Source organism: Elephas maximus, chromosome X (assembly GCF_024166365.1).
Source record: "Elephas maximus indicus isolate mEleMax1 chromosome X, mEleMax1 primary haplotype, whole genome shotgun sequence".
Classification (NCBI taxonomy): domain Eukaryota; kingdom Metazoa; phylum Chordata; class Mammalia; order Proboscidea; family Elephantidae; genus Elephas; species Elephas maximus.
The window spans coordinates 157,278,641-157,298,213 of NC_064846.1; the positions used below are offsets into that span (position 1 = coordinate 157,278,641).

At 39.6% G+C, this 19,573-nt stretch overlaps 1 protein-coding gene across 3 annotated transcripts in view; it reads right to left on the bottom strand.

Annotated features, from left to right (window-relative positions):
- The window catches only part of PHEX (phosphate regulating endopeptidase X-linked), a 243,611-nt gene that overhangs the window by 131,762 nt on the left and 92,276 nt on the right, over positions 1 to 19,573 (bottom strand). For all 3 annotated transcript variants that reach the window (XM_049871405.1, XM_049871406.1, XM_049871408.1), the window contains 4 exons: positions 16,453 to 16,536; positions 14,438 to 14,583; positions 3,384 to 3,477; positions 1,136 to 1,264 (listed from right to left, as the gene is read on the bottom strand). In XM_049871405.1, coding sequence (XP_049727362.1) covers positions 1,136 to 1,264; positions 3,384 to 3,477; positions 14,438 to 14,583; positions 16,453 to 16,536 — 453 coding nt within the window. The remainder of the gene's footprint in view (positions 1 to 1,135; positions 1,265 to 3,383; positions 3,478 to 14,437; positions 14,584 to 16,452; positions 16,537 to 19,573) is intronic.

Sequence of the window (19,573 nt, forward strand, 5' to 3'; positions counted from 1 at the left end):
GTTCCTTCTGCCAGAACACCCTTCTCTCAGATATTCACCACATCTAATTCTCACCTCCTTCAAATCTTTGCCAAATGTCATCTTCACATTGAGGCTTTCCCTGACTATCCTATTTTAATCCTACAACCCCACTGCCCGTACATACCCCTCTAACACCCCCAATTGCTCTTGACCCTGATCTACCTTTTATTTTTTCCAGAGTCCTTATCGTCTTTGAGCACACTTGTTAATTTATGTATCACATTATTTTGTATTGTCTGTTCCCCCTCCCCATTAGAATGTAAAATCAGTGAGGGCAGGGATCTTGGTTTTGTTTTCTGCTGTATCCCAAGTGCCTAGAACAGTGCTTGGCATATAATAGGTGTTCAATAATTATTTGTAGAATAAATGAATGAAATTAAATCTCAGCTTTTATTAGTTGATGTATCTGGCTGGATCATTAATCCCCTTACAGCAATTAAAAATAGGCACAGACAATAGGTATACGGACGTTCATTACACTATTCTTTCTACTTTTATATACGGTTAGAAATTTACAAAATCAAAGAGTTTTTTGTTTGTTTGTGAGAAAAATAGCTACAGAGTGTTTTCTGTGCAGTTAAATGTCACCCCTCTGAAGTTTTTAGGAAAACAGTATGATATAAGAAAAGGAGAAGAAAGTTGCATTTTATTTCTATTTCTGAGCCAGTTAATAGTTGTTAAATACATTCCAAGTCCTTTCATCGCTGGGTCTCCAGTTTTTGCATCTCTAAAACAACGGGGCCTGATAGAAAACCTCTATCTTCTGTAATTAAAAAAATTTTTTTTTTAATTACAAAAGATAAGTTCAAATACCCAATCATAAAATGATCTAGGGCCCTCTCTTTCCCTAAGCATTAAGTTCACACATTTGACTTCTCCAAGATAGATTCTGACTTTATGAGGCATGGTGTCATGTTGGTTTTCTCACTTCTAAGATTCCTTAATTTTCATGACTACTGTGTACAATATGTGTATGTTTGAGTTTTTAGTTAAAACAGTACTGCAGGAATTCCTCTCGGAAGCAAAGCTGTTATCTAAACTCATGCCTTGAAGAGCTGGAAGGCTGACGTTGGCCTAGCAATTTGAACTTCATCAACTAGGGAGTAGGACTTACCATCTCCTTCTTATCTTCCTGGAAGTGCACATCCACAAACATTTTTCCAACAACATAAGGTAGGGCGCTTTCAATAAAGTTTACACATTTGTCCCACTGAGGCAACAAAGTTGTGGTCCCCTGGATTACCTGTGGGAGATAATTGATTCAGATAGAATTTCACCTGGGAGAAAACCTAGAGATAAAGAAAATTCAAACAACCTAAAGAAAACACAGTCTACAAAACATGGCACACTCTAACCTGTATACCTGGGTCAGATCATAGAGCCAAAGGTGAAATCAGATGAAAATGTTTTAACAGTGAACAATGATGTATTTCTCCTCTTCTTCCAATCTTTCCCATTAAACCACGGGATTTTGACAATGTGGGGATGTGGGGATGCTGTCCAAGTGCTCATAGAATATTTAACATCTACTGAGAACTAAAGTTCTACCAGGAAGAGTCTAGAATCAATGGGAACTATCACAGTTCCTGCCTAGAGGGAGTTTCCTTGCTCTGGGTAGTACACTCCCAAGGCAGACCAGGATAATGTAGACTAGTATGCACAACCCAGGGAACATATTTACAATGTGTCATAGCAAAGAACACACTGGTAACCAAGTGAAATACAGATGTAAACACTTTTCCCTATCTGTCTCAATCACACCATTAAAAAAAAATTTTTTTTTTTTTTTGTAAACAAGTGAAGAGGTCCCAAAGCAGGACTTGGAAGGCTCAAAGGTTTACTCTTGTGGACAAAATCAGAGAAATAAACAGAGTTTAACTTGCCCTTGGAGGTTTGAGGTGGGGGGGGGGGCTGGAGGAGGGCTCAAAATGCAATGCGAAGGCAGGCAGTGAGAGGGATGCCTGTGAATGGTGGCCTGAAGAGCTCCTTGCATGATTTTAGGTAGAGGTTATTTGTACAGAGCAAACAGGATTAACACTGAAGTTCATCTGTTCTTCCTCTACTTTCCGGTAGCACAACCCCTCTCACAGCTAAGAAATGAATCTATTTTTAAAACCTCTAGAGAAAGAGATCCTACAACCGTCTTTGGCAATTCAATATTATATTTAGCACTTCACACTCAAGAAACATCCCCTCATACCTAACCTCAAATTTTCACACACTTCTTCTTACACCTCTCTCTCTTATTTTCTTCGCAGTGGGGGTGGAAAGCAGCTGGATACCATCTTTTATGTGATCCATAGGAGTTAAAAATACACATGCATGCACACACGCACACACAGAAAATCTACTTTCTTCCAGCTTAACCCTTTGATATAACCTAAATATATATAGTCAGTTTATGCTGTTGTCTCTAAAGCTTAATGTTCTAGTGAATTTATAGGGCCCAAATATATTCGAAATGACTGAGTTACTCCTCAAGAGTAATGACACACTCAGAATCTCTCTAAAACATCTGTTTGATGAAATCATAGGTAATAAGATTCACCATTCGCTTAATTTTAAATTGAAAGAAAACTTAAAATCTTAAAAGAAAGCTTTAAAACTTAAAATATCACCAAAAAAAAAAAAAACAAGTCACAAAACCCTTAAGCCCTCTAGTGGTGGACATTGGAGAATTATTCAGACAGAAGCCTCAAAAACAAAGGAGAAAAGAGTAACATCTATGTAAGTTAAGAGCAGAACAAGAATGGGAGAGAAGTAAGGATCGAAGAGCCAGGCGAGGGGGATGAAGAAAAGCATTTCAGGCAGTTGAGCAAGGGCTCAGAGGAGACTTAGTTTAGGCCCATTTGGCCTAGCAGAATTAGGACAGGCTCAAAGATTGAAGATCTAGGCAGAGTTAAAGACAAAACTCTACCCCAAAAGTAAAGATGGAACTACCGTCTATTATGTATATCAAGTACATTTTGATATTCAGAATATTGAAAATAAAAGACAGTTACAAGTATATCACTAAGAAATATTGTAACTATAATCACAGTGACCCAGCTATAAATGCTAAAGAGAAATGGAAATAAGTTGTTAAGAGGGAGAGAGTTTGAAAGCAATGTGATGGCCCCAAGAATTATCCTAAATACCTTTATATTGTCCCATCAAAGTAGAGCTTGAGTGGTGTACTTTATTATATGTAAGTTATACCTCAGTAGAAAGAAAGAAAGCAACAAACAAAAAGTAGAGCTTGGAACGTAAAACTCCCTCTGTTCAATCCGTAAAGCTGATTTTCCTTGGATCAGTTCATAGACAGGTTGTTCCAGCATGTAAAGTTATCCAGTGATGTAACATTGCCATCTCCTTAAACTTACCCTTGAGAATTCCAGCCACCTATACTGAAAGCGCCTGCTAAGGTTTGGAATTCTGGAATAAACCATCCTCCACACCAAATAGTTGGCAATGGTCCTGTTAACAGAGAGAGATGAGCATTTATTGTATTTTAGGTCCATACCTGATGCTCTGGCTCTGCAGAGCACCTTGGGAAAAATTGTTGGCAAAGCTCCACCAGAGGAACCTCTTGGTCATGCAAAAACACAGAACTTTCACTTGAGAAAATGACATTAAGATGATACAATGTCAATAAGCTCAACCAAAAGTGTCCAAAATTGGCTTGCTTTTCACAACCTAATCCAGACAGATGAAATGAAGATTCCAACCCCAGGCCTCAGAGTAAACATTTTGCTTTCCCTCTAAAGGCATAAAGTCTGCTGTTGCTCAGCCTTCCATGTCTAGAAATTGTCAATACCTTCCCATTATTAAGTGACTTCATAAAATGCAAATGTACTCTTTGCCTCTTATAAACAAACAGCAAGATATCTGCTAATACCAATTATCTAGATTTGTACCCTGGTTCTATACTGATTACGTATATGACCTTGAGCATGTCACTTAGACTGAATTTTACCTTTCCTTATCATACAACAAGGGTGGTCACTACCTGCTAGGGTTATTGTGAAGTTAAAATAAATGATAAAATGCTTGCCAAAGAGTAGGTTCTAGAATTTTTTTTTTGTCATTATTCACTTCCAAATATACGAACGATGCCATACACTCATGTAATGGCCATAATACATGTTGTTAAAAATCTGCTAGTGTTGCCTTTTCTATAAGCAAAACATGCCCTGACCTCAGAAGGATGTGTGATCTAAGTTCATTTCTAACTTAATAGTGATGATGGATTTTTAATGACCCATCCCCTCCCAGCTGTGCTGTTACCATGGTGATTAATAACACACATTCCTGAGAAGGCTCTGGGGTCAGCTAGCCATGTGAGAGCAGTGTGACATGGCAAAGCTAGCTGGCCCATGGAGAACAACCCACGCCCTTGACTGCATGGCGCTCTAACCTAGAAGACATGCACTCCTCTCAAGTAAAATATTTTTCAGCATATATATCCAAAATATGTATATATTTTTTAATTTATATGGAGATACACTAACGGACAAATATATTAGGGCTATTTTTAAACAAATACAGAAATAGAAATTTAGAAAGACGAGGAAAAAAGAAAAAAAAATTTTTTTACCGTTAGTTAATCCTTCAAGCACCATTAGTTAATTCTACAAGACACATTATCCACATCGGATTAGGTTTATACAATGACAACAGTGGATGTAAATCCACATTTCAAATAGTCTTCTTGATGATTTCAAAATTTTTGGACCATATTCTCATCAGATCTGCTTAGACCACCATTGTTTTTTTACCTGGTCATCTGGCTAACCAAGATGGTGTACTAGAGTGGGAAGAAGGTCACTTTGGCTATTTTCTTGCCATTCACTTGTGTTTACATTATTAATAATAGCTTTGATTTCTGTTTCTAAGCAAGAGTTTTTTAAGCCACTTGTCCATTTTGTGAGGATTAGTCTAAACTAATCCGTTAAAAACCCGTTGTCGTCGAGTCAATTCCAACTCATAGTGACCCTATAGGACAGAATAGAACTGCCCCCATAGGGTTTCCAAGGAGCTCCTGGTGGATTCGAACTGCCGACATTTTAGTTAGCAGCCAAACGCTTAACCACTGTACCACCAGGGCTCCTAGTTTAAACTAGATAATAAAATTCATAAACCTACAGATACTGTAAATTGTTCGACATTATTTTCAACATACCAAGTGAAACAAGTGAGGGTGACACCTCCCCCATCATGTGCATTGTATGCATCACATGAAGGGTCCATGCCCATGTACAGACAGATTAGAACTCAATAAAACCTAATTATCTTTTAAATAAAAATACCAAAACCAGAAAACCAAACCCGTTGCCATCGAGTTGATTCCGACTCATAGCGACCCTATAGGACAAAGTAGAACTGCCCCATATGGTTTCTAAGAAGCACCTGGTGGATTCAAACCACTGACCTTTTGGTTAGCAGCCTTAGCTGTTAACCACTATGCTACCAGTGTTTCCAATAAAAATACAAAGATACATAAAAGTTCTAAAATTGTCTTGGACCCAGTGGGTTATGTTGGGGTATGCACAATTCCCTTTGGAAACCACTGCTCTAACCAGTAACACCCAGCCCTCATCCATGCTCTGTTGAGACCACTACAATAAGTATGTGGTTTTCAGTCATTCCTTTGGAGCTTTTGAGTTCACACCTCTATTCCTGAGCCAGACAAGAAGTGTTCATTGAGCACTTCCTGTTGGCCAAGTATTATGCCAGGTGCCATGAGGAATGTAAAGCAATAGGAACCCAGCCCTACAGTCAGAGAACTTAAAGAGTTTAGTTGGAGACACATGACTTCAGATTTGGGCTGTTGGTATAATCAGTTTTTTTTAATTTAAGAGACACGCTGTATGTGCATAAGGGATCCGTCTTTTGTTCACTCACCCAACACCCCCTGAGTACCCAGATATGTACTATTAGTTCTAGGTACTGGGGAGATGAAAAGGTGAGAAAGATATAGTTCCTGATCTCCAGAAACTTTCAGCTAAGCAGGGGAGATAAGGCAAGTGCATAAATACTGATTTGGCGGCCCCTAACATCCCAAAGAGAGGCACATGAAGTGTGTGCCAGACACCTCACTGAAGGAGGCACACCTCAAACTGGGGGATACTGGTAGGCCCCATGGGAGGGACAAGGCTTGAGGTGTGCCTAAAGTTTGGAAGGTTTTTGTATGTGATGCAGGAACATGAATTCTGAACAGGCTAAATAATGGGGGAATAAGCTGAAATGTTGGAGGAGAAGGTGAGCAGGGCCGTCATTTGAGGAGGTGAACGGGGAAGCCAGCTACGTTGGGGAGATACAGGCAGCAACCAAGTCCCAGTGTCTAGAACAGTCAGATCCTGACCCTTGCACAAGGTCTGCATGTTCATTGGTCTCAAAATACTGCTTGCTGGCTGTGAGAGCTATGCTGGATCCACAGGTGCGGATTAGAAGGTCAACAGCCAGCAAATGTCTCTAATGAATTCAAAACAGATTCTCTTGACAGGACAGTGATGAGCCAGACTAACTGGGGAAGTGGTTAGAATGGGACCTGATGGCTGCAGTGGAAGAGACAGAATGGAGGATGTATGTTGGGGTTTTAGAAGTGCAGGCCTTTCCAGCTCCCCTAAAATCATACTAGGTAGGCATCTCACATTATCTGTAACCCTCATCACTATAGAAGAGATAGTATTATACCCATTTGGCATGTAAGAAAAGTTGAGGCTTAGAACCATTAAGCAACTCCTCACAATCATAGTCAGTGGGTCTCAACCTTCATAGATTCAACTGGAGAGCTTTAGAAGTCTAGATGCCCAGGCTGCCCCAGACCAATTACATCAGAATCTCTAGGGTGGGACCCAGTATAAGCATTGTCTTTAAATCTCCCCAGCTAATTCCAATGCACAGCCAAGATTGAGAACCACTGTAATAAGGGAAAGAAGCCCTGGTGGCACAGTGGTTAAAGCACTTGACTGCTAATTGAAAGGTCGGTTGTTCAAAACCACCAGCTGTTCCATGGGAGAAAGATGTGATGGTCTGCTTCCGTGAAGATTACAGCCTTGGAAACCCTATGGAGCAGTTTCACTCTGTCCTATATGGTCACTATGAGTCAAAATGGATTCAACAGCAATGGGTTGGTAATAAGGGATAGATACTAAACCAGGTCCAGGTGATTCTGACTCTAAAGTCTGTGCGGTTTTCACTGCCTACACAGGGATGAAGTAACACCTCTAATCCAGCAAAGACCCCCTGGCCAGTCCCACAGCCCCCAAAACAATCCGACAATTGCACTTCACAGAAATCTGTGTGTACAAAAAAAGAATAGTGTGTGAGGACTTCATGGCCAAACCATTACTATCTGACAACAGCATAACTAGACCCATGAGAGCTGGAAGGTGGAATGCGGGGAAGCTCACTCAGTGAGACAATGGCACTGATGAGTTTCTCCATGTGGCATAAATATACTGACAGGACGCTGTGGTATGCCACTCTGGAGTGTTAACATTACCATGCCGGGAGCAGATATGACCATAATGATTGAATCACTGCCACCTAATGCTCAGATATATCAAAAAAACAAAACAAAAATCAGACTCAGCAATAGTCCTTGAAAATAACACATAATCACTCTTTTTTTTTTTTTCCTGAGACGCATTTTCAGCAGAATGGTAATTTCGCCAAATAGCAAAAAATAAAGTACAGGAAAGCAAAGCAGTCCTGGAGAGAACACACCACCAAGAGAGCAACATGAATTTTTTTTTTTTAAGAAATGTTAGTTGCCCCATTCTCAATTAATGCCGGTTTATATTTGTATTGCATTTGAGAGATGATAAAATACCTTCTTTGATTGCCATGACAACTCTATGGGAACCCAGGAGAACGTCTCCTTGACCACTCTTGCAATGCCACACAAGTGAGGATCAAACGTGATTAGCAATGTAAAAAAAAAAAAAAAAAAACTTAACTGTGCTATGGAAACCCTGGTGGCATAGTGGTTAAGTGCTACTGCTGCTAACCAAAAGGTTGGCAGTTTGAATTCACCAGGGACTCCTTGGAAACTCTATGGGGCAGTTCTACTCTGTCCTATAGGGTCACTATGAGTTGGAATTGACTCCATGGCAACAGGTTTGGGTTTTTTGGTTAGGTGCTATGCAAATAAAGTATTATTATCAATATTCTCAAGATTTATGTACTGTCTGGAAATCTCACAGAATACAATTGATCACTGGGCAGTATCATGGATTAAACTGTGTCCCACAAAAATATCTGTCCAACTTGACTAGGTCATGATTCCCAGTATTGTGTGATTGTCCACCATATTGTCATCTGATGTGATTTCCCTATGTGTTGTAAATCCTATCACAATGATGTTAATGAGACAGATTAGGGGCAGTTATATTGATCAGATCTACGAGATTAGATAATGTCTTAAGCAAATCTCTCTTGAGATATTAGAAAGAGAAGCTAGCAGAGAGACAGTGGGACCTCATACCATCAAGAAAGCAGTGCTGGGAGCAGAGAGTGCCCTTTGGACCTGAGGTTCCTGTGCTGAGATGCTCCCAGACCAAAGGAAGACTGATGCATCACAAGGACCTTCCTCCAGAGCCAATAGAGAGAGAAAGCCTTCCCCTGGAGCTGGGACCCTGAATTTGGAGTTCTAGCCTACTGGACTGTGAGAGAATAAATTTCTCTTTGTTAAAGCCATCCACTTGTGGTATTTCTGTTACAGCAGCACTAGATGACTAAGACAGGCAGTAAACAACTATATGAAAGAGATCTGTTTTTGTCTTTATTTTAAAATGAAGCTTTATATGTAAATAATGTCTGCAGGTAACTTTCTACCTGTATTTTCTTCTATTGTCATTCACTATATTTATATTTGTCCAAGTTACAATTTGGACAAGAACCAGATTAAAATATTCCTCTAATCACAGTCCTTCCTGGTCCCTTTTGTTAAGAAAGGTCCTGCAATTCTAAAGTATAGTCATTACCATATAGATGATTTTTTCTAATACAGTAAACCAAAGCCCAATCTATGCCCTGGCTGTACATTAGGCTTCTTGAGAAATCAAATTAATGCAATTTCCAAAAGTACCTACTACCTTACAACTGAACGTAACACAGACACTAAAAGAAATTAGCTCATTAGATGTTAAAGAATGAATATATAACATGGCAAACATCATCTTCCAACTGAAATTACCACCAAAATTTTTTAAACGTGCCAAGTAACTCAATGAAATATGAGTAGAAAATCATTAGGGTCATATTTTACGGTGTTTCAGAGTTAGAAAGTACTTAAAAACAAGTCTTCTAATGCTGTGATTTCCCCCAAAACTTAATCATAAGACCCTTCTAGGGCACTTGTTAAAAATACCATTTCCTCAACTAAATAAACCTATAACAAAAGAAGACATTGAAAAGGTAATTTAAAAAAACTAACAACAACAACAAAAAAAAAAAGCCCTGGCCCTGGTGGCTTCACTGGAGAATTCTACTACACTTTCAAAGAGCTAACACCACTAGTACTAAAGGTATCTCAGAGCATATAAAAGGACGGAATACTCCCAAACTCAATCTATGAAGTCAGCATAACCCTGATACCAAAACCAGATAAAGACACAACAAAAAAAGAAAATTACAGACCAATATCCCTCATGAACATAGACGCAAAAATCCTCGACAAAGTGCTAGCCAGTAGAATTCAACAGCATATCAAAAAAATAATTCACCAGGACCAAGTGGGATTCACATAAGGTATGCAGGGATAGTTCAACATTAGAAAAACAATGACTGTAACCCATCACATAAATGAAAGAAAAGTACCACACGATCTTATCAATTGATGCAGACAAGGCATTTGACAAAGTCCAACACCCTTTCATGATAAAAACTCTCAGCAAATAGGAATAGAAGGAAAATTCCTCAACATAATAAAGGGCATAAAATTTTTTTTTTTTTTATACAAAGCCAACAGCCAACATCATCCTAAATGGAGAGAGTCTGAAAGCATTTCCGCTTGAGAACAGGAACCAGAGAAGGATGCCGTTTATCACCGCTGTTATTCAACATTGTGCTGGAGGCCCTAGCCAGAGCAATTAGGCTAGATAAAGAAATAAAGGGCATCCAAATTGGTGAGGAAGAAGTAACAGTATCTCTTTTTGCAGATGATATGATCTCATACACAGAAAACCCTAAAGAATCCACAGGAAAACTACTGAAACTAATAGAAGATTTCAGCAAACTATCAGGATACAAGATAAACATGCAAAAATCCTTTGGATTTCTCTATAGCAACAAAGAGAACTTTGAAGAGGAAATCACCAAGTCAGTATCATTTATAATAGACCCCAAGAAGATAAAATACTTAGGAAGAAATATAATGAGAGCCATAAAAGACCTGTACAAAGAAAACTACAAGACACTACTGCAAGAAACCAAAAGAGACCTACATAAGTGGAAAAATACCTTGCTCATCGATAGAAGACTCAACATTGTGAAAATGTCAATTTACCCAAAGCGATCTACAGATACAATGCAATCCTGATCCAAATTCCAATGACTTTTTTTAACGAGATGCAGAAACAAATCACCAACTTCATACGGAAAGGGAAGAGGCCCCGGATAAGAAAAGATTACTGAAGAAGAAGAACAAAGTGGGAGGCCTCACACTACCTGATTTTAGAACCTACTGTACCACCACAGTAGTCAAAATAGCCTAGTACTGGTACAACAACAGATACATGGGTCAATGGAACAGAATTGAGAATCCAGACATAAATTCATTCACCTATGACCAGCCAATATTTTACAAAGCCCCAAAGTCCATTAAATGGGGAAAAGACAGTCTCTTTAACAAATGGTGCTGGCATAACCAGATATCCATCTGAAAAAAAATTGAAATAAGACCCATACCTCACACTATGTACAAAAACTGACTCAAAATGGATGGAAAACCTAAATATAAAATCTAAAATGATAAAGATCATGGAAGAAAAAATAGGGACAATGCTAGAAGCTCTAATACATGGCATGAACAGAATACAAAACACTACTAACAATACACAAACACCAGAAGAGAAACTAGATAACTGAGAGCTCCTAAAAATCAAACACTTATGCTCATCAAAGACTTCACCAAAAGAGTAAAAAGTCAACCTACAAACCAGGAAAAAATTTTTGGCTACTGCATGTCTGATCAAGGTCTAATCTCTAAAATCTACAAGATCGACCACAAAAAGACAAATAACCCAATTAAAAATGGGCAAAGGATATGAACAGACACTTCACCAAAGAAGAAATTCCGGCAGCTAGCAAATACATGAAGAAATGCTCATGATCATTAGCCATTAGAGAAATGCAAATCAAAACTACAATGAGATACCATCTTACCCCAACAAGGCTAGCATTAATCCAAAAAACACAAAATAATAAATGCTGGAGAGGTTGTACAAAGACTGCTAGTGGGAATGTAAAATGGTGCAACCACTTTGGAAATCAACTTTGTGCTTCCTTAAAAAGCTAGAAATAGAGCTACCATACGATCCAGCAATCCCTCTCCTTGGAATATAACCTAGAGAAATAAGAGCCCTCACACAAATAGATTTATGCACACCCATGTTCACTGCAGCACACTCAACAATGGCAAAAAGATGGAAACAACCTAGATGTCCATCAACAGATGAATGGATAAACAAATTATGGCATATTCACACAATGGAATACTACACAATGATAAAGAACAATGATGAATCCACAAAACAATTCATAACATGGACGAATCTGGAAGGCATTATGCTGAGTGAAATTAGTCAGTCGCAAAAGGACTATTATAACAACTCAAGAAAAGGTTTAAACACAGAAGAAAACATTTTTTGATGGTTACGAGGGTGGGAAGGGAGGGAGAGAGGAATTCACTAGATAGTACACAAGAATTATCTTAGGTGAAGGAAAGGACAACACACAATACAGGGGAAGTCAGCACAATTGGACTAAACCAAAAGCTAAGAAGTTTGCTGAACACAACCAAACATTTCAAGGGACAGAAGAGCAGGGGCAGGGTCTAAGGACCCTGGTTTCAGGGGACATCTAGGTCAACTGGCTTAAAGTTTATTAAGAAAATGTTCTGCATCCCACTTTGGTGAGTGGCGTCTAGGGTCTGGAAAGCTAGCGAGCAGCCATTTAAGATGCATTGATTTGTTCCAATCCACCAGGAGCAACAGAGAATGAAGAACACCGAAAACACCATGAAAATATGAGCCCAAGAGACAGAAAGGGCCACATAAACCAGAGACTCCATCAGCCTGAGACTAGAAGAACTAGATGGTGCCCTGCTACCACCATTGACCACCCTGACAGGAAAAACAGCAGAGAGTTCCTTATGGAGCAGGAGAAAAGTGGGGTGCAGAACTCAAATTCTAATAAAAAGACCAGACTTAATGGTCTGACTGAGACTGGAGGAACCCCAGAAGACATAGCCTCTGGACTCTCTGTTAACACAGAGCTAAAACCATCCCTGAAGCCAACTCTTCAGATTAGACTGGACTATAAGACATAAAATGATCCTTGTGAAGGTGTGCTTCTTAGTTCAATAGATACATGAGACTAAGTGGGTAGCTTCTGTCTGGAGGCGAGATGAGAAGGCAGAAAGGGAGAGAAGCTGGTTGAATGGACTGGACACAGGAAACCCAGGGTGGAAAGGAGGAGTGTGCTGTCACGTTATAGGGAGAGCAACTAGGGTCACATAACAGTGTGTGTATAAATTTTTGTATGAGAAACTAACTTGAGCTATAAACTTTCACCTAAATCACGATTAAGAAAAACTGATTCCTGGGCCTCACCCAAGATCTACTATATCAGACTCTGTGAAGGAGGGGGCTTGGGAACTGTATTTTTAACAAGGGCCCAATGTAATGCTGCTGGTATTACTGTTCCATACAGCACACTTTGAATAGCAAGGGGTGGTGCCAATAGTTAACATGCTCCGCTGCTAACCAAAAGGTTGGCAGCTCAAGTCCGCTCAGAAGCACATCAGAAGAAAAGCCTGGCAATCTACTGAAAAAAACAGCCACTGAAAACCTTTTGGAGGACCGTTCTACTCTGACACACATGGGGTCACCATCAGTCAGAATTGACTTGATGCCAAATGAAAAAAAAAAAAACCACATATATGCATACACACCTGCCTCTAGACCCAAATTTTCATTTAGAAGTTGTTCAAAGAATCACTGCTTATCTCTAAATGGTAGAATTTCATACGAGTTATTGTTTCTTCTCTCCCTTTTCTGTGTATTTACTTTTCTGTATGTTTTCTTCAAATGAACACATATTGCTCTGATCATCAGAAGATACCGTATTAAAAAGAATGGCAGCTCTTCAAAGGTATCTAAGTGTTTCCATGAATGAGGATGGATGTTTAATTTATTCCTACGACTCTTGTACATACCTCCTGGCAACATAGCCTTGTCTGAGTCCAAATAAGAAAATATGATTTGTAACCCTGGCCCAGCAATTAGCTTAGTAAATTGTCCTTGTCAACTAGTTGACCTTTCTGTGCTTCATTCTCTGGAGTCAAATATGAATGGCTCAATAAACATGTAACATTCTCTTTCCTCGGGATTTCTGGGACTTCTTTCTCTGTAGTGCTAAAGCATCAGAGCAATAAATTTTAAACATTCTTTAAAATGAGAAAAACCTGACAGTTCCTGAAGTTGTTCCATTAGTGCAATTTTTCTACACTTCTCCTAGTGGTCTTATATCTGTTCAATGTAGATATTTTGGTTTATTGCCACAAAGTGACTTACTGGCTAAAAAAGAAACCAGAAAAAAGGCAGCTAAAGACCAAAAAGGAACTGGAAAAAAAAGAAGATATTCATGTAGAAATTTCAGAAAATAACATCATTATACTCCTAGTTCCCATAACTGATAAACAATTTAGGCCCTCAGAGAGAACAGTATGGAGAAAGAACAGATATAAGGGGCCGGAATATTGTGTATTTGTTTTCATTGCAGCAAGTAAATTATACCAGACAATGGTTTGGGCCAATTTGTCACAAAGAGCACCATGATTTTCCCTGTGTTTCCTTTGATGTAACTTTTTTAAAAAACATTTTCCCAGCCAAAGATTAGACAGGCCCATAAAATAAAACAAGACTAAAGGGGTACAACAGCCCAGGGGCAAGGACTAGAAGGCAGGAGGGGTCGGGAAAGCTGAGAAGGGAGAGTTTTGGCATGTCGTGGGGTTGTTAACCAATGTCATAAAACAGTATATGTATCAACTGTTTAATGAGAAACTAGTTTGTTCTGTAAACCTTCATCTAAAGTATGCTAAAAGAAAAAAATTGGAAAAAAAAATTTTTTCAAAGGACATGAGAAGGAAGACTCTTATAATTTAAAGGAGAAACAAAAGTCTCAGCAAAATTCACATGACAGTTCTTACTTCTTCCTCTCAGTGCCTAAGATCCTGAACAAATCCTTAAAGTACTGTGGGACTCGGACAACCACGTCCTCTGAGGGGCTGATGTCCTTCAGGTGAGGGTAGAGTTTCGTGTCAATGACCTTCTTGATGTAGCCCAGCCAGTCAAACTGAGGAGAGAAAAAATGAGAGTGAGACAACCTCTCTTAGGCAGTGTTGCAGATCGCATTGTGTCCCCCCAAAAGGTATTTTGAAATCCTAACCCCTCGTACGTATAAATGCAACCTTGTTTGGAAAAAGGGTCTTTGAAGATATTATCTGTTAAATTAACATGAGGTCATACTGGAGGAGGGTGAATCCTAATCCAATATGAGTGGTGTCCTTATAAAGAGGAGAAGAGAGAAAGGGACGACAGCTATGTGAAGATGCAACTATAAGCCAAGGAATGCCTGGCCCTACCAAAAGCTGGGAGAGATAAGAAAGGATCTTCCCAGGAGTCCCTGGGCAGCGCAAATGGTTAAGTGCTCAACTACTAGCCAAAAGGATGGCGATTTGAATCCACCCAGAAGCACCTGGAAGACAGGCCTGGCAATCTGCTTCCAAAAGATCACAGCCTTGAAAACCCTATGGAGTAGCTCTATTCTGCACACATGGGGTTACCTTGAGTTGGAGTTGACTTGACATTAGCTAACAACAACTAGTGTGTGTTAAAGAAATAAAAACACCTCATTAACCAAATAAGAATGGATCTTCCCCTACAGCCTTCAAAGGGAGCAAGACCTGGTGGATACATAGATTTGGACTTCTAGCCTCCAGAACTGTGAAACATTAAATTCCTGTCCTTATAAGCGACCAGTTTGTGGTATTTTGCTATAGTAGCCCTAGGAAACTAAGGGAGCAAGTGAGAAGAAAGGCAAATAGAGTAGGTTGGACATAACCTATTGTTCATTATTTCAGACCAAATAATTAGCTAAAGATGCAACTGCTCAAATCTGGAAAATAAACTCCTGATCATTGCCACCCAGATCTATTGCCTTAATCATAAGTGCAACGTGTGTTCTGGTATCTTCTACGCATGGATAACACAAACACTCACACAGTAATATGCACACTTGCTCCCTTTCCTTCTCTCCTTCTTCCCTCCTGCACTCTCCCTCCCTCCTTCCTGTAGTCTCCCTGTCTTGTGCTCTCCCTCCTCCCTTCTTGCACTAGAGCACATGTGTGCGCACTTGTACATTCTCGTATTCTCTCTCTCATTCACTCACTCACACTCCCTCATTTGTTTACTGGCATACACACAGATGCAGAAGCCCCAGTACAGTACTGGTCTTCTCTCTGACATGGCCTTTCTAAACACAGGAAGCAACAAAAGGTAACATGTCTCCATTCTTCAAAGCATCACTATCTTAGATTGGCTACCCTAAAGGTAATTTCCCATCTTTGCTCTATTGCCTGTCTCCACTATTGAAATGAGGAACCAGTTACTTACCTAGCCTCTCCTGTAGTTAGGGTGGTCACATGGCCCAATTCTTCTCAGAAAGAAATAAAGGGAAGAAATCTGGGGATATTCTGGAAAGGCTTTTGTTTATCCTGATAAAAAGAGTTGGACATGCCATCACTGGCCCTTCCCCTTTCTTCCTTCCCTGATGGCAAATGTGATAGATGGAGCTATGGTAGCCATCTTGCAACCATGGGTCATCAAACATGAAGTCAAAAAACCAACACACTAAGGAGCGTGGAGAAGAAAGAACGAACTTGGGTCTTTGACATTGTTAAACAGGTGAATCAGTATCAACAATCACCTATGTTTAGATTTTTGTCAAATAAGAAAACAGGCTTTAAGTTTTTAAGCTATTGTTGGAAACAGAAAGCATTCCTTATTGATGCACAGAAAAGGGACAAAATATGTGATCATTAACAAAGATGATAATAGCCAAAAAGGCAGGTTGGTTTTACAAGTCAAAAATTTAAACATGTAAAATGCAATCATTTGTACAATGACCAGTTAAGACAGACTTTCCTGGATAGTTTTTACCAACCTGGGGTATCATAGCACTCAGTTCGGAAATGTTCATTTTGTTGTACATGGCCTCACTGGTTCGGTTTTCATGTGGAATCATTATCTGTTGGAAAGAGACTTTGGTTATTGTTTCCAATAGACCATTTCTTACTGCACAACTACTTTCTACAAGTGATAAAAACATCTGCGTAGTATTATAAAGTTTTTTTAACACTTTGGTATAGTGTTCAATTGTGGAGAAAAAAAAGACATCACTTTAGGCAGGGTTAAGATTAAGGGTAAAAAAGAAATTTTCATGTCTTGTTCAGTGTGAACTATCCTCCCTAGTGCAAATTGAACTATCTGGAATCCTTGCCTCATCTATAATGCCTGCAGGCAAAAACTATTGCAGGTCAGGTTTTGACAGTTACACTGAAGTTAGATGATTGAGGCAAAGATCCAACTTTTACCTGTGGTCTCCAGATAATGACCTCAAAATTTCATGAACCACAAGATGATTCCTTTATCCCTAAAGTGGGTCAAATCTTCACTGAAGAACAGTAGACTATCAGGATGTCACTGCTACCCATAATTTTGTCAACACCTCTCACCCTCATTTTTTCCCTCACCCCTACTGGTTTTCTGGACTTGAAATTCCTCAAGTAGCACTACTGACGGTATGGATTCGATTACCACCTAGACACCCATTTCAAAATCCACATCCCCAGCCCTGACTTTTCACACACTTTCCATTTTAAATATTCATCCATTTTGCCAACACCAAATCTAAGCCCCTAGCATCCATCATGTTGAATCTAATCTAAGGAAAGCAGAACTCCACCAGAGCCAAAGTATGACCTTAAGTATGTCCCACTTGAATTTAGAGACCCTCTCAAGAACACTAGTGACCTAAGAACACACGAGTTACAGGATGACATCAAGGACCTCATACTTGAAGAAAGCAAGAGGTCACTAAAAAGACAGGAAAGAAAGAAAAGACCAAAATGGATGTCAGAAGAGGCTCTGAAACTGCCTCTTGAACATCAAATAGCTAAAGCAAATGAAAGAAATGATGAAGTAAAAGAGCCGAACAGATTTCAAAGGGTGGCTCAAAAAGACAAAGTAACATAATAACATGTGCAAAGACCTGGTGATAGAAAACCAAAAAGGAAGAACACGCTTGGCATTTCTCAAGCTGAAAGAATTCAAGAAAAAATTCAAGCCTCGAGTTGCAATATTGAAGGTTTCTACTAGGAAAATATTTAACAATGCAAGAAGCATCAAAAGAAGATAGAAGGAATACATACAAAGAGTCACTATAGCACGAAGAATTGGTCGATGTTCAACCATTTCAGGAGGTAGGGTACGATCAAGAACTAATGGTACTGAAGGAAGAGGTCCAAGCTGCACTGAAGGCATTAGCGAAAAACGAGGCTCCAGGGATTGATGGAATACCAATTGAGAAGTTTCGACAAACGGTTGCAGCTCACTTCTCACTGCCAAAAAATTTGGAAGATGGCTACCTGGCCAACAGATTGGAAGAGATCCATATTTATGCCTATTCCAAAGAAGGGTGATCCAACTGAATGTGGAAATTATCAAACAATATCATTAATATCACACAAAAGTAAAATTTTGCTGAAGATCATTCAAAAGCAGTTGCAGCGGTACATCGACAGGGAACTGCCAGGAATTCCAGCCGGATTCAGAAGAGGACGTAGAGCAAGGGATATCATTGCTGATGTCAGGTCGATCTTGGCTGAAAGCAGAGAATACCAGAATGGTGTTTACCTGTGTTCTATTGACTATGCAAAGGCATTGGACTGTGTGGATCATAACAAATTATGGATAACACTGCGAAGAATGGGAATTCCAGAACACTTAACTGTGCTCATGAGGAACCTGTACATATATCAAGAGTCAGTCATTTGAACAGAACGAGGGAACACTGCATGGTTTAAAGTCAGGAAAGGTGTGCGTCAGGGTTGTATCCTTTCACCATACTTATTCAATCTGTACGCTGAGCAAATAATCTGAGAAGCTGGACTATGTGAAGAAGAACATGTCATCAGGATTAGAGGAAGACTTATTAACAACCTGCATTATGCAGATGACACAACCTTGCTTACTGTTAGTGAAGAGAACATGAAGCACTTACTGATGAAGTATGGATTACATCACAACATAAAACAAAAATCCTCACACTGGACCAATCAACACCCATAGAAGCAACAGTCAAGAAATCAAACAGCGCATTGCATTGGGCAAATCAGCTGCAAGCAATCTCTTTAAACTGTTAAAAAGCAAAGATGTCACCTTGAAGACAGGTGTGCCTCACCCAAGCCATGGTATTTTCAATCACCTAATATGCACGTGGAAACCCTGGTGGCATAGTGGCTAAGTGCTACAGCTGCTAACCAGGGGGTCGGCAGTTTGAATCCACCAGGCGCTCCTTGGAAACTCCCTGGGGCAGTTCTACTCTGCCCTATAGGGTCACTATGAGTCAGAATTGACTGGACGGCAATGGGTTTGGTTTTGGTTTTTTAATATGCATGCAAAAGCTGGATGATGAATAAGGAAGACCAAAGAAGAACTGACGCCTTTGAATTGTGGTGTTGGTGAAGAATTTGAATATACCATGGACTGTCAAAAGAATGAACAAATCTGTCTTGTAAGAAGTGCAACCAGAATGCTCCTTAGAAGCAAGAATGGCAAGACTACATCTCACATACTTTGGACATGTTATCAGGAAGGATCAGTTCCTGGAGAAGGACATCATGCTTGGTAGAGGGTCAGCGAAAAAGAGGAAGACCCTCAATGAGATGGATTGACACAGAGGCTGCAACAATGGGCTTAAGCATAACAATGATTATGAGGATGGCGCAGGACCAGGCAGTGTTTCGTTTTGTTGTACATAGGGTCACTATGAGTCAGAACTGACTTGAGGGCACCTAACAACAACAACAACTAGGACAGAAGCATTAATCATCTTCCTCAAGGGCCAGCTTAATCACTTCCATTCAGCTCCCAATACACACATCATGATTTTGACTTAAGGCCTTCCACCATCTGAGTCCCTTGCATTAAACTTGCTATCTTCAACCTTTTATCTCACACATGATTCTCATACCCTTGCACCCCCATCCCACCATCACCATCCC